Here is a 17,429-nt window from a genome sequence, read left to right as displayed (position 1 = left end):
AAATATTGGCCAGAACACCAAGGAGAACTCCCCTGCTCTTCTTCAAATTGTGCTATGAATTCCTTTATGTCCATCCAAAAGGGTAGACTAGGCCTCGGTTTAATGTCTCATCCAAAAGACGGCACCTCCGAGAGTGCAGCACTCCCTCCGTAACTGATTATCTGGTCATTATCACATTGCTGTTTGTGGGACCTTGCTGTGCACAAATTGGCTGCTGAGCTTCCTGCACTTCAAAAGTACTTAATTGGCTGTAAAGCGCTTTAGGATGTCTGGAGGTCGTGAAAAGCACTATATAAATGCAAATCATTCTCTCCTTCAGTACTGCACTGAGGTGTCTATCCAGATTTTGTGCTGAAGTCTCTGGAGTGGGACTGCTACAACCTTTTGACTCAAGAGGTGAGAGTGCTACCAATTGATCCACAGCTGACATGGGGCAGGAATGTCAGGGATGCTAATTCTGTTCAAATTTCTCTTTCCTGTTCTATCTTATAAAATTATATTTAGTTAAACCATATACATGAACTAAATTTCCTCAATTTTACAGATAATTTTTATTCTCATGGAGACATATTTTACATGTTGGCTCTCCTCCAAAATCATTTAGGGCAGTGGATGTGCATCCTGGGATGGCTCCATGCTACATATGCACCTCCTAGCATGAGGTTATTATAGGAACTAGGAGTGAGAAATCTGACTGATCGCTCCCCCTCCCCTGGCTGGAAGACATTAGGGCTGATAATTTGAAGTGTCCAAAGTGCAACAGTACTTAAGGCACTAAAGCCCCTTGTCGTCAGGGGCAGAGGCCTCACTCCACTTGCAGTAAGAAAGGAAGCACACAGGAAGGCACGTTTGGAGAAAATGTAGCAAGTGGCAGGAAATGCATTAAAAGGAATAGTCGGCAAACTCTACTCACAAAAATAATTGGGCCAGAAGTAATTTGTGCACTTAGAGCCTAGACAATTGTGCACAAGGCTCATAAAAGGTCCCACGTTTAATGTATGAAAGGGAAGCCCCATAAAGTATCTGGAAGACCTGAATGCTGCTCCAGATGCTCGGCATCCATTTGAAACAGGCCAAGGAAGGCTTCCAGAAAAATTCCACTATTTATTACTTAGTGGCTCTCTCCTCTACGTAGGGTCACCCTTCATTGCAGGACCTCCTTCTGCACGGTCTCCAATGCCTGATCTGGGATTTGGGTCATTCTGCATCAAGCCATTTTGTAAAATTAAAAAAACACGTACAGCTTTGACGACAGTCAGCAACCTTTAACAGCTGCTGGTGCCCGATAACCTGCCCCCATAACATTGGCACTCTCCCAGTACATCATGTGCTGAGTGTGTGATCAAAATACTTATATTAGTTGACCTCACATTATGAGGCACAGTCAAATTGCAACTACCCAGGCAAAACTAACGCATTATTGGCCCCATTGAGGACAATTGTATTCCCATCAATCTCTTGGTTGAAATCAGCTAACATAACATAGACCAGGAATGGAATTCTAGGGCCCACTTCATCTGCATGGCTCAGTACTCATCACATACTACATTTACCCGGTCGGACTCGAGGGAAGTTAGAAACTCTTCATTTTTAACTGTGTTTAATCCTCATTTTTTTTTAACCTAGAATTCACAGCACAGAATTTTGCCCCTCGTCCCTTTTGTTTAATCTTTATTTTCAGATGCTAAAGGTATTTCTGATTTTTCCTTTAGGAAGAGTTCAAGCTGCACCATTTGGAGCTACTTTGCTAGCAGGCAACACTTAATTGTCTGTTAACAACTTCAAAGACAGCAGCTTGTACTCTAGCTGGAGGGAGTGAATCATAGAAAGGAAAATACACTTTGAGCTGCTCTGCAGGAATTCTGAGACAGCTGGGGATAGATACTGTGCTGTGGCATTCATATCAGGTTGGCCAAGACTGGAGGTGGCAGTAAAGGATCAAGAGTGGCAGCGAAGAAGAAAGGAAGCACACAGGGAGGCAGGTTTGGAGAAAATGTAGCAAGTGGCAGGAAATGCATTAAAAGGAATAGTCGGCAAACTCTACTCACAAAAACAGATGATTTGTTTTGCATTCCTGCTGGCCTGAGGCACAAAGTTAACAGCTCACCCCAGTGAGATAGCAAATGCAAATGACAACCACCATTACAGAACACACTACAAAAAATAATCCTTCAATTAACATATTAGGGATGGTCTCAAAAGTTCTCACTCCAGCTCCAAACGTATAAATAGAATATCATTTGAGTAATTGAGATCTCTTTTTGTTTGAATTGGAGTGTGTAAAACTGACTCTTTTCCCAAGACTACTCTGAATATTTTCACCCTTCTCCCACAAAGAGCTTCCAATACAGGGCATGCACAAAATATTGTACTCATAGTCAAGCTTGCACACAAATGTAATGAGCTATGTTAATATGATGTTCCTGATTTTCCCAACCTTTTCAGGTTTGACCAAAATGTCCTTGGTTCTGCCTTCCTGTTTCTATCTTTGTGCTCACTTAATTTTTCTCACTTCCTTTTTACTCCTGTTTCCTCCAGTTAAATTATGGCACTAGTGTTTACCATGCTCCTTAGCACAGGTTAGTGGTCCTATTCATACAGAGCATGTTATTAAGTTATAGTACAGGCCAAAGCACAACTTTTTCTCAGCTCACTGTTGGTTCTCAATTCAAAATGCGGATTGGTGTATGTGACAGCTTCTCTATAAAGTTCAACCAAAATACTTTCACCGTATACACTTCATGCTTAAGCAGGTTAAAAAAAAGACTATAAAACATAGATTTGCGTAGAATGTAAGTAGCTGTACTAGTACTTACTAAGAAATTTTGCATATTCAAGAAATAAATACTTATGTCAGCTCTTCTGATGGTTTGTGAGTAAATGTGTCATGTGGTGTGCTACTAAACTATCTGATTGGGAAATTCTTATGCTCTATCTCTGCTATGTGCTGAGTCAACTGATCTCTTTGGAGGTGCCACAATTCAATGCTCTCAGACTAGGTAGAGGAAAAAAATAATTCAGAGTGTCTACTCCTGATCACTGTCCAGTGACCTCCACTGGAATGTGTGTGCGCCTGGATGTTCACTGAAGACAGGATTGAGCTCAGCTGTAATGGCCATCATGATTAAATAGCCCACTGATAACAACTATCCAGGTTCACAAATGAAAAATAGCACTTGGGTTAAGTATTAAAGGGCAGCTAGCACTCATGGGAATATACCTGAGCAAAAATAAGTGCCTTCAAGAGATGAGAAGAGAAAGGGTAGTAAATTGGAAAAAAATCTGTTATGTATCACTGTACAAAGGTTTTTTTTTCATCAGTTCTCTCTGCTCTCCTGAAAGCATTGACTCCCTGATGAAGTGTTGTTCCAAAGGTATCAATTACCCTCTGGTACCTCATCAAGTGCCCATTCTTCATGTGTGAGCCTAGACAGGGAATGTCAACAAGCTATTAAACTTGAAGAAGCATCACAGTCAAGCCTAATTTGATTGCACCAGACATCCACATATGCACACTCTAGCAAGGGTCACTTTATAGTGACCAGGTGTAGGAACACAGGCTGACGTTCCCTAATTCAGGAGCACTGAGGCTAATTGCAGCCTATTAGAGGGCAGCTAACTTAGCACAAACTGCAGAATGAATCTGGGACTTTACTGGTGCGGCTTTGCTACTCATTACCTTAACCATCTGACTTATCAGAGAATCTCTCAATCTATGTCGACTTTATTGGAGATATTTGGAACTAAGCTTAGAATCATGCTACAAAAATGGTCCAAAAATCATGTAATCTGGGTGAGGGAGGTAGGAAAAATTGGGGGGGGGGTTGCCCATATATATTAAAGTCCTCCCCCTTTTACATTGTGCTGTAAATTCCAGTGGGAGTGGGGGCATATGTAAGAAACACCTATCCCCGACTGGCGAATCAATGTAAAAAAAGCAGGATAATGATAAGATTATCTCATCCGTCAAAAATTCTAACATTTTTGTCAGTGCTGCACTCAACTTAATCACACTTGTATAAAGCAAGGTGTGAATGCTAGTATCAGCGCATCAAATTGGAAGTAACAGTTGTCAGTGCTTCTAGGTGTGCCAGAACTTGGTTGTTTTCTCAGCTATTTGTACAGCAAGTTGGATTTTAGTTTATTTTGAAGTGGGAAGCGAGGGTATTCTACCTGCCTCTGTGTACTGTCCAAATTGGATTTTAAAAAAAATCTAACAGCAGCGTAACCATAGGCTTCTCAATGATGATTCCTTTTTACTCATTATTAATGGAGGCGGAGGAAGAGGATTACAGGGAGCATGTCTCATAAGATACCACAGGAGGAGGATGAGATCTACTGTAAAAGTGTACAGGCAACAATGCTCCTTCCAGACGCAACTCAAGAAGTCTGCTCAAGGAGACTGTACTTCACTAAAGAAACTTTGGTTGAGCCATAACCAGACCATCCAAACCACTACCGCTACTTGGAGAACACTTACTGTGCCAGTAAACGTAACCACTGCACTGAACATTTTTTGAACAGGTTCATTTTAGGCTGCAACTGGGTCTTCACTACTATAAGTCTATATGCTGCCCACTGCTGCATACATCACAACACAGTCTGTTTAACAAGGCAACACAGTTCATCAATTTTGGGATAAATCCACAACAACATGAGAGAGCTTCAAGTTTTTATAATGTTGTGGGCTTCCCGAGGTTCAAGGGGCAATAGACGTCACCCATACTGCCACCCGGGCTGCAACTCTTCATTCTCTGAACTTTCTCGGTAGGAAAGAAAGAACTTGCATTAATATAGAACCTTTGGGGCCTCAGGACGTCCCAAAGCAATTTACAGCCAATTAAGTACTGTACTTTTGAAGTGTAGTCATTGTCGTAATGTAAGAAATGCAGTAGCCAATTTGTGCACAGCAAGGTCCCACAAACAACAATAAAATAAATAAAATAAAACGACCAGATCATCTGTTTTAGATGTTGGCTGAGGAATAAATGTTGGCCAGGACACCGGGCGAACTCCCCTACTCTTCTTCGAATAGTACCTTGGGATCTTTTACGTCCACATGAAGGGACAGACAAGGGCCTCCATTTAACAAGGCTCGATTTAGAGGGGCAATTTTTTCACTCAAAGGGTGGTGAGTGTCTGGAACGAGCTGCCAGAGGCAGTAGTAGAGGCGGGTACAATTTTGTCTTTTAAAAAGCATTTGGACAGTTACATGGGTAAGATGGGTATAGAGGGATATGGGCCAAGTGCAGGAAATTGGGACTAGCTAAGTGATATAAACTGGGCGACATGGACATGTTGGGCCGAAGGGCCTGTTTCCATATTGTAACTTCTATGATTCTATGAACATCTTATCCGAAAGACGACACCTCCGACAGTGCAGCACTCCCTCAGTACTGCACCGAAGTGCCAGCCTAGATAATGATGCCCATGCCAGAACACACATCAACATGGAGCACACCACTGGCAGATTAAAGATCGATTCCATTGGCATTGTTCTGGAGGAGCTTTGTAATATAAACCTAGCAGACTCTCAAGTTTGTTGTTACTTAATGTGTTCTTAACAATCATGCCCTACAGAAAGGTAGTCCAATGGATATTCTGAAAGAGAAAGGTGAGGCAGCAGTGGGACACATCATCCATATGAACAGATGCAACAGCAGCTGGAGGAAGAAACAGAAGAGCAGCCAGAGCAGGAGGGAGACAGATTTGTCAGGTGCTGATCAGAAACACCTTTTCCTGTCACTACATAAAGAGAAATACCTCTACTGTGGCTTCACAGTTCACGTAATACCTTGCTCTCTCCCACAAACACCAACTCTACACAATCGTACTTAAGAACCCTATTACAACTCTCTCACTGAAAGCCTCCGAGGACAGTCATTCCATTACCCCAAGTATGAATGGTTGAAATTATTAACACAAAACTATTTATCACAAACAGATTTTTAATGTGCAGCAACATTTTACATTGGTCTAGAAATTCGGCTGCACAGTGCCTGTTTTTCTGGTGCTAACCGAAATACTAAGCTCCCAATATGGCGGGCAGGAAGCACGCGCACCTGCCATATTGGGGAAGGTAGATGCACTGGCGGTAGGAGCATGTCAGGAACATGTGAATTGATTCAAATTAGGGTCCTCCGTAGGAGTGCTCCTCTCGACCCCAAATTAAAAGGACACAGGCCGTTAGCTCCATTACTGCCACCAATGGATTCCCCAATGAGGAGTTCCCTGTTTCAGCTTGCTGGAAGAAGTGGTTATGTTAATGGACTAATAATCCAGAGGCTTGGACTAATATTCCAGAGAACCTGAGTTCACATCCCACCATGCAGTTTGAGAATTAAAAAAAAAATCAAATTTGGACATTTAAAAAAAACTGGTATCTGTAAAAGTGACCATGGGGGGGGATTTTAAACACCAAGAACAGGTGGGTTGCGAGCAGGTGGGAAGTTAAAATAATTGATTTTTCTAGCGCGACTGCAACCCGGCGCCAACGTGCCCACTTCCATTTGGCTGTGTGCGAGTAACCTACTCACTGGAGACGGGTCTCTAATTATTGCGGGCGGGTACTTATTGAAGCAATTAACATCATAGGAGAAGTTAATCAGGTCTTTTAAAATTGATTTTAAGAGACCTTCAAATTTAACGGATTTCCCGGGGCTCTTGAATCTCGCCAGTGAAACAGAGGCGAGATGGGATCCATGAGGTGAGTGCCTTTATTGCTTGTGGGCGAGGAGGAGCAGGGGTGTTTACCAAGCTTACCTTTTAAACACCCCGCTATTGGCTGAACCCGTCCACGATATCCAACATTCCCCCCCCCACCCCCCACCCACTGCGATAGCTGCCCGCCCCCCCCCCCCCACAAACCCCGAAGACTCAGATCTCTCCCTGGCTGCTTTCCCAACCGACAGGCAGCCAACCTGTAAATCTGGCTGGCTGTCGGGCGCAAAACCTGTTGAAAAATGTTAAAGACGACCTACCGTTAAAATAGTCATGACCTGCAGGAAACCCTTACTTACGAGTTTTCTGTCCGTAAATCCTCCTCCCACCCCCAACTCTCTTCCCGACTCCAAGTTAATATCCAGGCCCATGAAGCTGTTGGATTGTCATAAAAACACAACTGGTTCTCTCATGTTTTCTTAAGAAGGAAGCCTGTCGTCGTTACCCAGTTTGAACTATATGTGACTCCAACACCAATGTGGTTGATTCTTAACTGCGCTCTAAAGTGGCTTAGCAAACGATTCACATGTATCTCTAGGAATGGGCAATAAATGCTGGCCTTGCCAGAGACGCCCACATCCCAAGAATGTATAACAATAATAAGAGAAAAGATCAGCAGAAGGATGCCAGTCAGGTTAGCCTGCACCAGAGATTTACTGTACTCTCACACACCTGCATCCATCGACAGAAGTGCACATAGCTTGCTTTGAAAAAAAGATTAATGCATGTAGAGGCTCCAATTCCTAAGATAGTCTGTGAAAGCAAGCCTGATAGTATAAATACTTATGTGAATACCTGACTAACTATATTGCTAGATGGTTCTCCTAGTGTAGAATCAGCAAATTTCTGGATTGTTTAGCATAACTGGCTGATTTACATCAAAATGTTTGGGTTAGAGCAAGTTTAGTTTGTACTCCACCTGATTGCAAAGCTCCGTCTGTATCTTAAGAAGAAAATACACTGGGGGTATTAAAGGAGGTCGGTGATCTCACTCCATAACAGTGCCTCAAGATGACTTCAAACCGCAGAAAGCAAAAAGACTGACTGAGCAGAGATGGGCAATAGAGGACTGTGATGGCATTAAAGGATTTAAATTTTTTTTAAATCCAATCTTCTAAACAAAGAACATTCTTAAATTATAGAATAACACCATAGGGCTGATTTTCTAAGGCTTTTCTTGCAGTGTATTGACAATCAGGTTTTTGCAGCAGCCGGTTTGGGGGGGAAAAAATGGGACTGCAGGGCCGACAAGCACTGACTCATTTAAATAGAATAATTATTAAACTAAGATCCCTCACTGAATTTCATGTCTTGGGGCAAAGCTCCACCCAAAGCGCACACTTTGCCCATAAAAAATGGGCACTCGGGGAATCCTGGGCTCTGGCCTACTCAAGTAAGCTTTTAAAGGGAGGTAGGAGTTGCTGTTGCTGGAAAAATAAAATGTTGTTTTGCATTTTCAATTATATTTTGCTCCATCTAGTAGTTGGTTTTGCTAGTTTTGCATTTTTGTTTTTAATTTTAAATTGAACCACATAAAGTATTGAAGATAGGAACTTCTTGTTCTGTGCAGAGTTAGTTGACCTTAGCTGGAGCAGCAAAATGGAGCTTGAAGGAGAAGTGACCTAAATGTGCCCAGAGGTGTCCTAAAAATAGTGTCTACAACAATCCTGCTGAACTCTGGGTACAAACTGAGTACAAAATGCTAAGAACCATGGGTGCTCCAAGGCAGCACTGTAAGGGCAAAAATATCTTTCATGGTTAGCATCTTGTTTTCAATTAGTGGCTGGAGCTAGGCACATCCAGGCTTGTCAAGGCTGACTGGAGTGTTATGTTGACTGACCAAGGTAAGTGCTTGGGATGACTTAAAGGAAAACTATCCTTATCTTATACTGTTTTCTGCTATTATTTAAGACCAGAGAAATCAAAGGAGTTTTCAATTAATGGGAAGATCTAGCTTTTCTCAGTTAATTAAAAATGTGCTCATTATTTGTGCTTGACATTCACTTGTTTAAGGTATTTTCAACAATAAGGGACTCCTTGCCATAAGGTGTATCACTCAGAGTGGCTTATATACGAATAAGAACCTACGAACAGGAGTAGGCCATTGAGGCCCTCAAGCTTGTTCCGCCCAATAGGTGGGAAAAAGAGATTTGCTTTGAAAATCAAAGGCATAAAAGATGGTGTTTTCAACACAGAAGATGAGAGAAGTCAATCAAAGAAGTTTAATGGTTTCAGAAGGATTGAAGGGTCTTGATAGAGACGTTACAAGAGTTCGGAGAGACTTCAAATTTCTGAGAACAGAAGCAAAGTTAGTTCTACTGAGAGAACAAACACAGGAAGAAGGAGAAAATACTACAACGACAGATGGAGATTCATTGAGCTAATGTCTTGGGGAGAAGCAAAAGCATACCAGAAGGAGGCAAAACAATCAACTGTACTGCATTGACTCAGAAGGATGAGGTAGCATAAGCTCCTAGAATCTTTGCTAATTCTATGTGTTTACCAGCAATAAGGTAAACTATCTAGCTTTTAATATATCCAATAGCCTGGCTATTCAAAACTGTTAACTAATCAGCTATACACAAAGTATAGTCCAAACTAACCCTGCTGATTTTACGTCAATTTTGGATAATAACAATTCAGCATAATATTAACTTATAATAAGTAGACTCCAGCTTCTGTTGAGTTTCTGTGAGTCACCTGAGCTCCTTCTGTTAATTCCATCAGTTAATGATATCTATATGAGTACCCTCCATACTCTTATTGCTTGATTTTAAAATGCTGCTAACTGTATTATAAATATGTTAATCAAGAAATGTTAATTCATGGTCTAACTTTCTCTTTGATGTTTTTATGCTAGAAGAGATTAATTCATTCACTCAATAGCTTTTAAGTATCTTAATCGGGGGTTGATATGGTAAATGTAAACATAAATATAATTTGGACTGGTTGATGTACGAAAGTTTCAAGCATGTACTATTTCTCTAAACTTGGACAGTAAATTACCAGGAGGTTCTTTGATGGGGAGTTAAGGTAAGGAGGTTAAGGATTCATCTGGTGTCTTTAAGGTATATTGGTTTCCCAATCCCAGTGTTCTTGCAAGATACTTTTGGCCTTAACATACATCAGCCAGAAAGGGGAAAGAAGTTAATCAGGGTTTAATTGCTGATTACTATCCAGTAACTTCTGTTGTAAAGAGCACATGTGTGGATTTTGGATGAGGAAAGGATCATGTTATGTCCCCTATGGATGAATAGCCTACTGCACTCACTGATCAGGCTCACATATGAAAAAATAACTTAGAACCAGAGGGTATCCATAGAACAATGAGCATGAGTCAGCACCTTCAGGAGAGGAAGGGAGAAAAGTGAAGGGGGAAAAAAATTACATTGCAATTCTATGTTCAACTGAAATAACAGTATTCTGTTGGGGGTGGAAAAGCAATCCAGCACCACTAGTGTTAAAAGCTATCGTACTTCTAAAATATGTTGCTTCCCCTGCCTTTACAAAGGATGTAGCTCCCTGGTCTATAATTCTATAACATTTTAAAACCCATTTCATAAAAAAGATGGAACTGACTGAGATTTAATGTTATTCCAGTGTTCATATTCAACTAATATGTTTACCATGCTGTTTGTGAAAGTCTAAAATTCTTGACATGAAAAGGTAATTTATGCTGAAATCATAAGGTTGTATAATACAGTACCTTACTGATTTTTTTTGAATATGACATGGAACAATTATGACATTAATTGACCATTAGTAAATTGAAGCTACTGTATTCTTTTACCACAAATATTGTTGTTAACATTCCTTGTCTTAAAGGAACACTGTCATCTTGTAAAAGGGCATGGTAAACCTATTTTCCTTTGTTTGCCTCAAGCAATACGAGAGAATCAACTGGTAGTGCTCACCAGCTATAATTTGGATGGACAACTCAAATCCGCAATATCAAAACCACATTGCATTGAACGCTATATTTTGGCAGCCACTTGTGGTGCTCACTAAATATCAGATAAACCATTCAAAACTGGAGCCTAATAACACTGAATAGCCCTAAAATTTAAAAGAATTTCCCCATCGCAGTTCTGCAGCTTTGCGATTTTGGCTGCCTATAGTTTACAGCGGTTGCTATGAAGCCAGGAAATGCCCATGTCTAGTCCATCAGATTTTGCAGCAGTTGATACTGAACTGAATGCCTTGAAATCCTGTGGTTTACGGCATTTGTATCAGTTTTGAAAATGCAATCTTCATCGCTATAAAGATGTTCTCCACATTGAAATATATACAAAGAGGAAGAAAAAGAAACTGATATAATCGGTTGGAGGTTGATTCAACTTCAGCTGCTGCGTTGAGCTGGATACAATGCTCACTCTGGCTATTTGCCAAACTGAGCTCTAGACCAGGCTTGTACTGAAATTCGATTTCAATTGGAATACGTTTTGAAACTATCTTTTCATCATGTAGGTCTGACTGTCTTGACAAGACAGTTACATGCGCCCATTCCAGCTCTTCTCCCTTCTTACTGATGACTGCACCTTTTGAAAGATAAAATGATTCTTTGGTTCGCCCACAGCTTTAATTGTTAAAATTGTTATAATTCTGACCAAACAGACCAAGGAGATCTCAGTTTCAATCTTACATATAGCTCACAATTATCCTCAGGTCTCAGTTACATTGGGCTAAATAGAGCGTGGGGGAGGGGAGAATACCTGCTTTCACAAACCATATTGTTAATCTGTGGACATCAGATTCCTCCAGGATTGTCCTGAAGTCTCCAGGAATTAAAGATTAATCTCCGGACACTGTTGTGAGAAAGCCAGGAGAAAAATCATACGGGCATTAAAAAAAAATTGTACTTTTTTCAAATTCTGTGAATACTTTAGTTTATTAGTTATAAAAATATTGGTGATGGGGAAAAATGGCTGTTTGACTGGGTGGGGCAACTGGAGGAGAGCAGTCGTGTGATGAAACCTCCAGGAATACATCCAACCAGAGTTGATAGTCCTAGATCTGGGCTGTAACAAGCTCAACCATGATGCCCTCAAACCTTGAATACCTTGCAACATACCAGGAGAGATTTTCTTCATTGTTGCGCCTGGGCAATGCTCAGTTCCCAGGAAATATAAAGAAGAACTGAGGACTGGGGCCTGTTGCATCAGGTCTCCATCCCCAAAACACTGCCTCAGGGTTCCCTGGAGTTCCTCAAATGTACATCACTAAGCCTGTGCCTTGAGTAGATAATGAAGTGGGAGGGGCATTCTCGACACTTTCCTCCTTGGCAGCCCATTGGGCAACCAAGGGAGGGCCACCCGCACGAGCCTGGCAATGGGGCTATGGAGGATCTACTAGGACGTAGGGGAAGTCCAAAGACAGAAAATGAAACAAAACGACTTTTATGTTTCCTCCTGATGATCTTCAGGCCTTGGGACCTTCTGGCTGTTGACTCCCAATAATGCAGCTACAAAACTTTCAGGCCTGCAGCTGCACTCCTGTTTCCGCCTCCGGTTCTTAGTGCAAGGGCCTGGTAGCAAGCGACCCTGTGCTGAGAGTGCACCCAGGTCATACAAATGACCCTGGCTAAGAAATTTGCAGGCACCTCTCTCCTCAAAGGTGCAGTGCATCTCAGGTGTACTTCGCCCATTAGGTGCTCTGCATTGGTCCCCAAAAGAGGAACATCTGTCTCACCATCTCAGTTCACACATGTAGAATGGCTAGTTGGGCAAGGTACCATGGAACTGTACCCCAGCATGAGTCTGCTGTCAGGTGAGGAGAGGAGGGGAGAAAAGAAAACTGAAGAGAAAGAACATTTTAAAAATCTCTTTGAGTTGGTTTAATTTGTTAAAAAATGAAAGATTCAACTTAGGCACCATCATTAACTCATCTCATTGTTCTATGGCTAGTAGTAGTTTTAAAAACTAATTGCAAGAAAAGAAAAATGATAAAATCTTATTTTAAATGATGGCATTTGTTGCATCACTTAAATACTTTAATATACCAGACCAATTGGGATTAAGATACATTTGAGAAAGATTTTTATTACATATAGATGCCTTAAAATAGAACTTTTTAGTTGGCTTATATAAAATATTGTTGCTTTAAAAAAAGGAAAAAAACATATTCCTTTTGATAACAACTTTAATTTTTTCTACCATTTGCCACCAGCGCTGTTTTTAATTCCAACATTGACTATTAGATAGCAATAATAGAGAACAATATGGAATCAGAATCTTTAAATTTGAATGTGTTGTCACCTTCTGGACCTGTGCCCATCTTTCACACGACTCCCACTTTGAATCCCTCCAATCAAGTTTCCAGCCCTAGCATAGCACTGAAATGGTCCTAAACAAAATCATGACATCCTCTGTGACTGCGACCATTGGGCATTATGGGTACTCATCTTCCTTAACCTCTCTGCAGCCTTTGACACCCTTCATTCAAGGCCTCTTTTCCATTGTCCAGCTTGGTGGGAGCGCCCTCACTTGGTTCTACTATAATCTATGCAATAATAGCCAGAGTATTTCCAACAATAATTTCTCTTCCCACCACCACATCATCACCTCAGGAGTCTCCTAAGGATGCATATTTCGCTCCCTCCTCTTCCTTATTTACATGCTGCTTCTTGGCAACATCACCTGCAGACATGGGATCAACTTTCATATGTATGCTGATGACACACAGCTCTGCCTCTCCGCCATGTCTCTCAACTTCTTCACTGGCTTTGTTCTGTGTGACTGCTTGTGTGACATCCAGTCTTGGATGAGCCATAATTTCCTCCAGCTAAACACCGGGAAGATCAAAGCCATCATCTTCAGCTTCTGCCACAAATTCTGTACTTCACCACATACTCCATCCCCTCCCTAGTGAATCTTTAAAGCTAAACCAAAATGTTACCAACCTCTGCATCCTGTTTTATTCCGAGCTCATCTTCTGATCTAAGATTCTCTCCATCACAAATATCGCCTATTTCCATCTTTGCAATATCACCCATCTTTGCCCCTACTTCAGCTCATCTACTGCTGGAAACCTCATCCATGCTCTTATCACTGCCAAACTCAATTACTCTGATGATGTCCTGGCCAGTCTCCCACCCTCCTCCTTTCGTAAACTTCAGCGAATCCAAAACTCTGCTGCTCGTATCCAATCTCACACCAGATCCCGCCAATCCATTACCCCGTCCTCACTGACCAATATAAGCTCCCGGTCTCCCAATGCCTCAAATTTAAAATTCTCACCCTTTCTTTGTCTCTATAACTTCCTCTAACACTACAATCCCTTTCCCCAAACTTTCTATTTCTCTAACTCTGGCCTCTTGGGCTGACCTTCTCCCTTCACTAATACCATTGTCAGCCACACTTCAGTCACCTGGGTCCTTACTCTGGAATTCCTTTCCTAAACCTCTCTGCCTTTTCATCTTCCTCTCGCCCTTTGAGACCCTTCTTAAAACCTATCTCTTTGACTAGGCTTTTGGTTGTCCCTTCTAATACCTTCTTCTTTGTTTCAGTATCCGCTTTTATCCTTCCACCTGTGTCATGCCTTGGGACATATTTTATGTGAAAGATGCTACATAAAAGCAAGTTTTTGTTGTTTTACTTGTCAAAACTGATGAATAATACTTACTTAGAAGTTTATAAACTCATAAATTTTGAAACTCAGATCAACCTTATAAATTTTAATCTAGTTACAGAATACAATTGCAGCCCCAAACTAAATAATCTTTAAGGTCAATTTCCTTAAATAGCTTAGAAGGCTCCACCTAGAAATATGAAATATTGTTGTATATGGCCAGACAAATAATAAATCAATAATAAATATTGTTGTATATGGCCAGACAAATAATAAATCAATAATAAATATTGTTGTATATGGCCAGACAAATAATAAATCAATAATAAATATTGTTGTATATGGCCAGACAAATAATAAATCAATAATAAATATTGTTGTATATGGCCAGACAAATAATAAATCAATAATAAATATTGTTGTATATGGCCAGACAAATAATAAATCAATAATAAATATTGTTGTATATGGCCAGACAAATAATAAATCAATAATAAATATTGTTGTATATGGCCAGACAAATAATAAATCAATAATAAATATTGTTGTATATGGCCAGACAAATAATAAATCAATAATAAATATTGTTGTATATGGCCAGACAAATAATAAATCAATAATAAATATTGTTGTATATGGCCAGACAAATAATAAATCAATAATAAATATTGTTGTATATGGCCAGTCAAATAATAAATCAATAATAAATATTGTTGTATATGGCCAGTCAAATAATAAATGGTGCATCGTGCTTGATAAGGATGCAGCTTAAAAAAAATCATATAATAATACCATATTCAAAAAAAGTCAGGAGGGAAAGAAAACAAACCAAAACAGAATGCAGTCAAATTTTTGGCTTGGCAAAGAAGGCTGCATTTTACTTAAATTTTATACAATAAGAAATATCTTTTCTATCATAGTTATCGGTGCTCTAATTCTTAAAATACAGTTCAAATGAGAGTGGTATTTCCCCTCCTATGCTTTCCCCATTAGGTGTTGAGCATTGCTGTGCTTCCCCCTTTATTTGGGAAGGTGAGATAGTCTAGCCATGGAAAGATGTCAATGCCACCCTGTGATTGGCCAAAAGGAGGTGCACTACTCCAGGACTCAACTGGTCCTGCCAATTATTCTTGTTCTGAGGATTCCGCTATTAAGTGCTCAATCTAGCACCCCAACCTAAAGCTGATAAAACTCGATCACTGAATGTTAGGAAATACAAATGACTAGGATTTATACTTATAGATGTGAATCAGGATTCACATTTTCTGCTGCTAACCATCAGGCTGCTGCTAATTATGATATATACTGCACAATTAAAAATGTCAACATTTAGTCCCACGTTGCTTTATTAGGATCAAGAATGATGTGAAACTTTTAAAATACTAAAAACTGTCAAAAGTGCTTTTAAGATCTGCTGTATTGTTAATCAGTCAGACCTTATTGCACTGTCAGTTGGGGGTATAACAGGGTTAGCAATGCAGAAAGATTCATTTAAAAATCAATGCTTCCCATTCTTTGCTATATCTGGCACCAACATAATGTGCAAATCTCTTGCGTGGGTGCGTAAGTACAGCACAGTATGTACTTCTGAAGTTATCAGCAATGCATTATATAGTGAGAAGAAAATAAAAGGTAATTTCATATTTCTGCTTTGGAGACTGAGTGATGGACAGTGTCCGTGTCAGGATAATGATGACAATTAATAGTATGACATCTGTTCTGCTCATTCATTTTTGGCAGAAGGGGTGGGGTGGCAAATAAAGGGTGTGGCATAATGAAGTCTGGCTAAATGCAAATACAACTCTTACAGGTTAACTATTAACGGTTCTTACTGTTATACCTCTGCAAATTGAATACAACGCATTGCATCCAGAGACAGTATTTTCTCATTCCTTTTTCATTCAAACGACAGGTCCAAAAGATCCATAACTCACGAATGCCACAAGCGCGAGGAAATTGTAATGGTATTAATTCTTACGAGTGAGAGCGATGGGGGTGCAACGTGGATCTGAGATGTAAAATCGTTGCACAATGCAGTATAACGCATGGTACGAACCGTCCGTAATGTATGTGTATTTTTTTCAAACTATATCCTCTGGGAACTATGAAAACACACAGCGGTGCAACAGAGAATACAAGAGGTTGGTCAACCATGTGCAACTTAAACTTCCGCCCACCACAACATTCAAAACGCAGCTTTTTTTCCCCCCTAGCAGCCAGGAGAGATAAATAAAGCTGCCAAAGTGTGTAAATAACAAATTTTCACACGATGTCTGTCACAGGTTGTTGTTCTTACCTGAGGATGGCCGTGTCTCCCTGCTGCACCATGATGTTGTCCACAGCTGGCCAAGGGAAATCCACGCTCTGAGCTGCCGGGAGGCATGTGGGCAATAAGCAGCAGAGACTCAGCATCAGAGCCGCCAGCCACTGGCCGGAGGCGCACGGAGAAGCATCCTGCAGGGTGTCCATAGCTTCTTTCCGCCTTTTCACACAACCAAATCTGTCAAAAAGCCCCTTTTTTTCCTCCTTCTCTCTCTCTCTCTCTCTGCCAAACGAAGGGAGTTTTGCTCTGGCGCTGCCTGACTCTAAAGTACTAGCTCTTTATTCTCCAGTGGCTTCCACATCATCTACCGACGAACTGATGTAAAATGCGTGTGTGTGGAGAGAGAGAGAGAGGCAGCAGACAGCCCCAGGCTCTGATCCAGTTGCCATGGCCGTTGCCCAGGCAACATGTCCGACTGACTGGGAGCACCGAATATTAAAGGTAATGCTGTATTTCACCCATTAGCATCAGTATGACAACTAATAAACGCTAAAATAATCTTTTTTTAAAATGTACTAATAGATGCAAAAAAACAATACCAACGTGATATTTAATCTCATACCTTTTATGAAAATACTGTTCAGCTGCAACACAATTTTGTAAAGAAATATTAAAATGATTCTGAATGCTGTAAAATTCTAACTTTTATTTTAAAATTTGCAAAATCTACAAGCTTGTTCAGTGGCAGAAGGTAACCGTCTCAGTATATCTCCAGTCCAGGCCCACCTAATGCAACTTCCTAAGGTGTCAGCACCTCTGAAGCAGCCTATGAAGGGGTTGGAGAGTCGTGCTTTAGGAGGAATCAACTCAAATACTCTAA

At 40.6% G+C, this 17,429-nt stretch overlaps 1 protein-coding gene across 2 annotated transcripts in view; it reads right to left on the bottom strand.

The window, feature by feature from the left end:
* negr1 (neuronal growth regulator 1) overlaps window positions 1–16,897 on the bottom strand; it is a 457,516-nt gene extending 440,619 nt beyond the window's left edge. For both annotated transcript variants that reach the window (XM_067990328.1, XM_067990329.1), the window contains exon 1: window positions 16,583–16,897. In XM_067990328.1, the coding sequence (XP_067846429.1) occupies window positions 16,583–16,755 (173 nt within the window). In that variant the 5' untranslated portion in view covers window positions 16,756–16,897. The remainder of the gene's footprint in view (window positions 1–16,582) is intronic.
* Window positions 16,898–17,429: the final 532 nt, after the last annotated feature.

Source organism: Heptranchias perlo, chromosome 9, assembly GCF_035084215.1.
Source record: "Heptranchias perlo isolate sHepPer1 chromosome 9, sHepPer1.hap1, whole genome shotgun sequence".
NCBI lineage: Eukaryota > Metazoa > Chordata > Chondrichthyes > Hexanchiformes > Hexanchidae > Heptranchias > Heptranchias perlo.
This window is presented reverse-complemented; position numbering and strand designations above follow the sequence as displayed.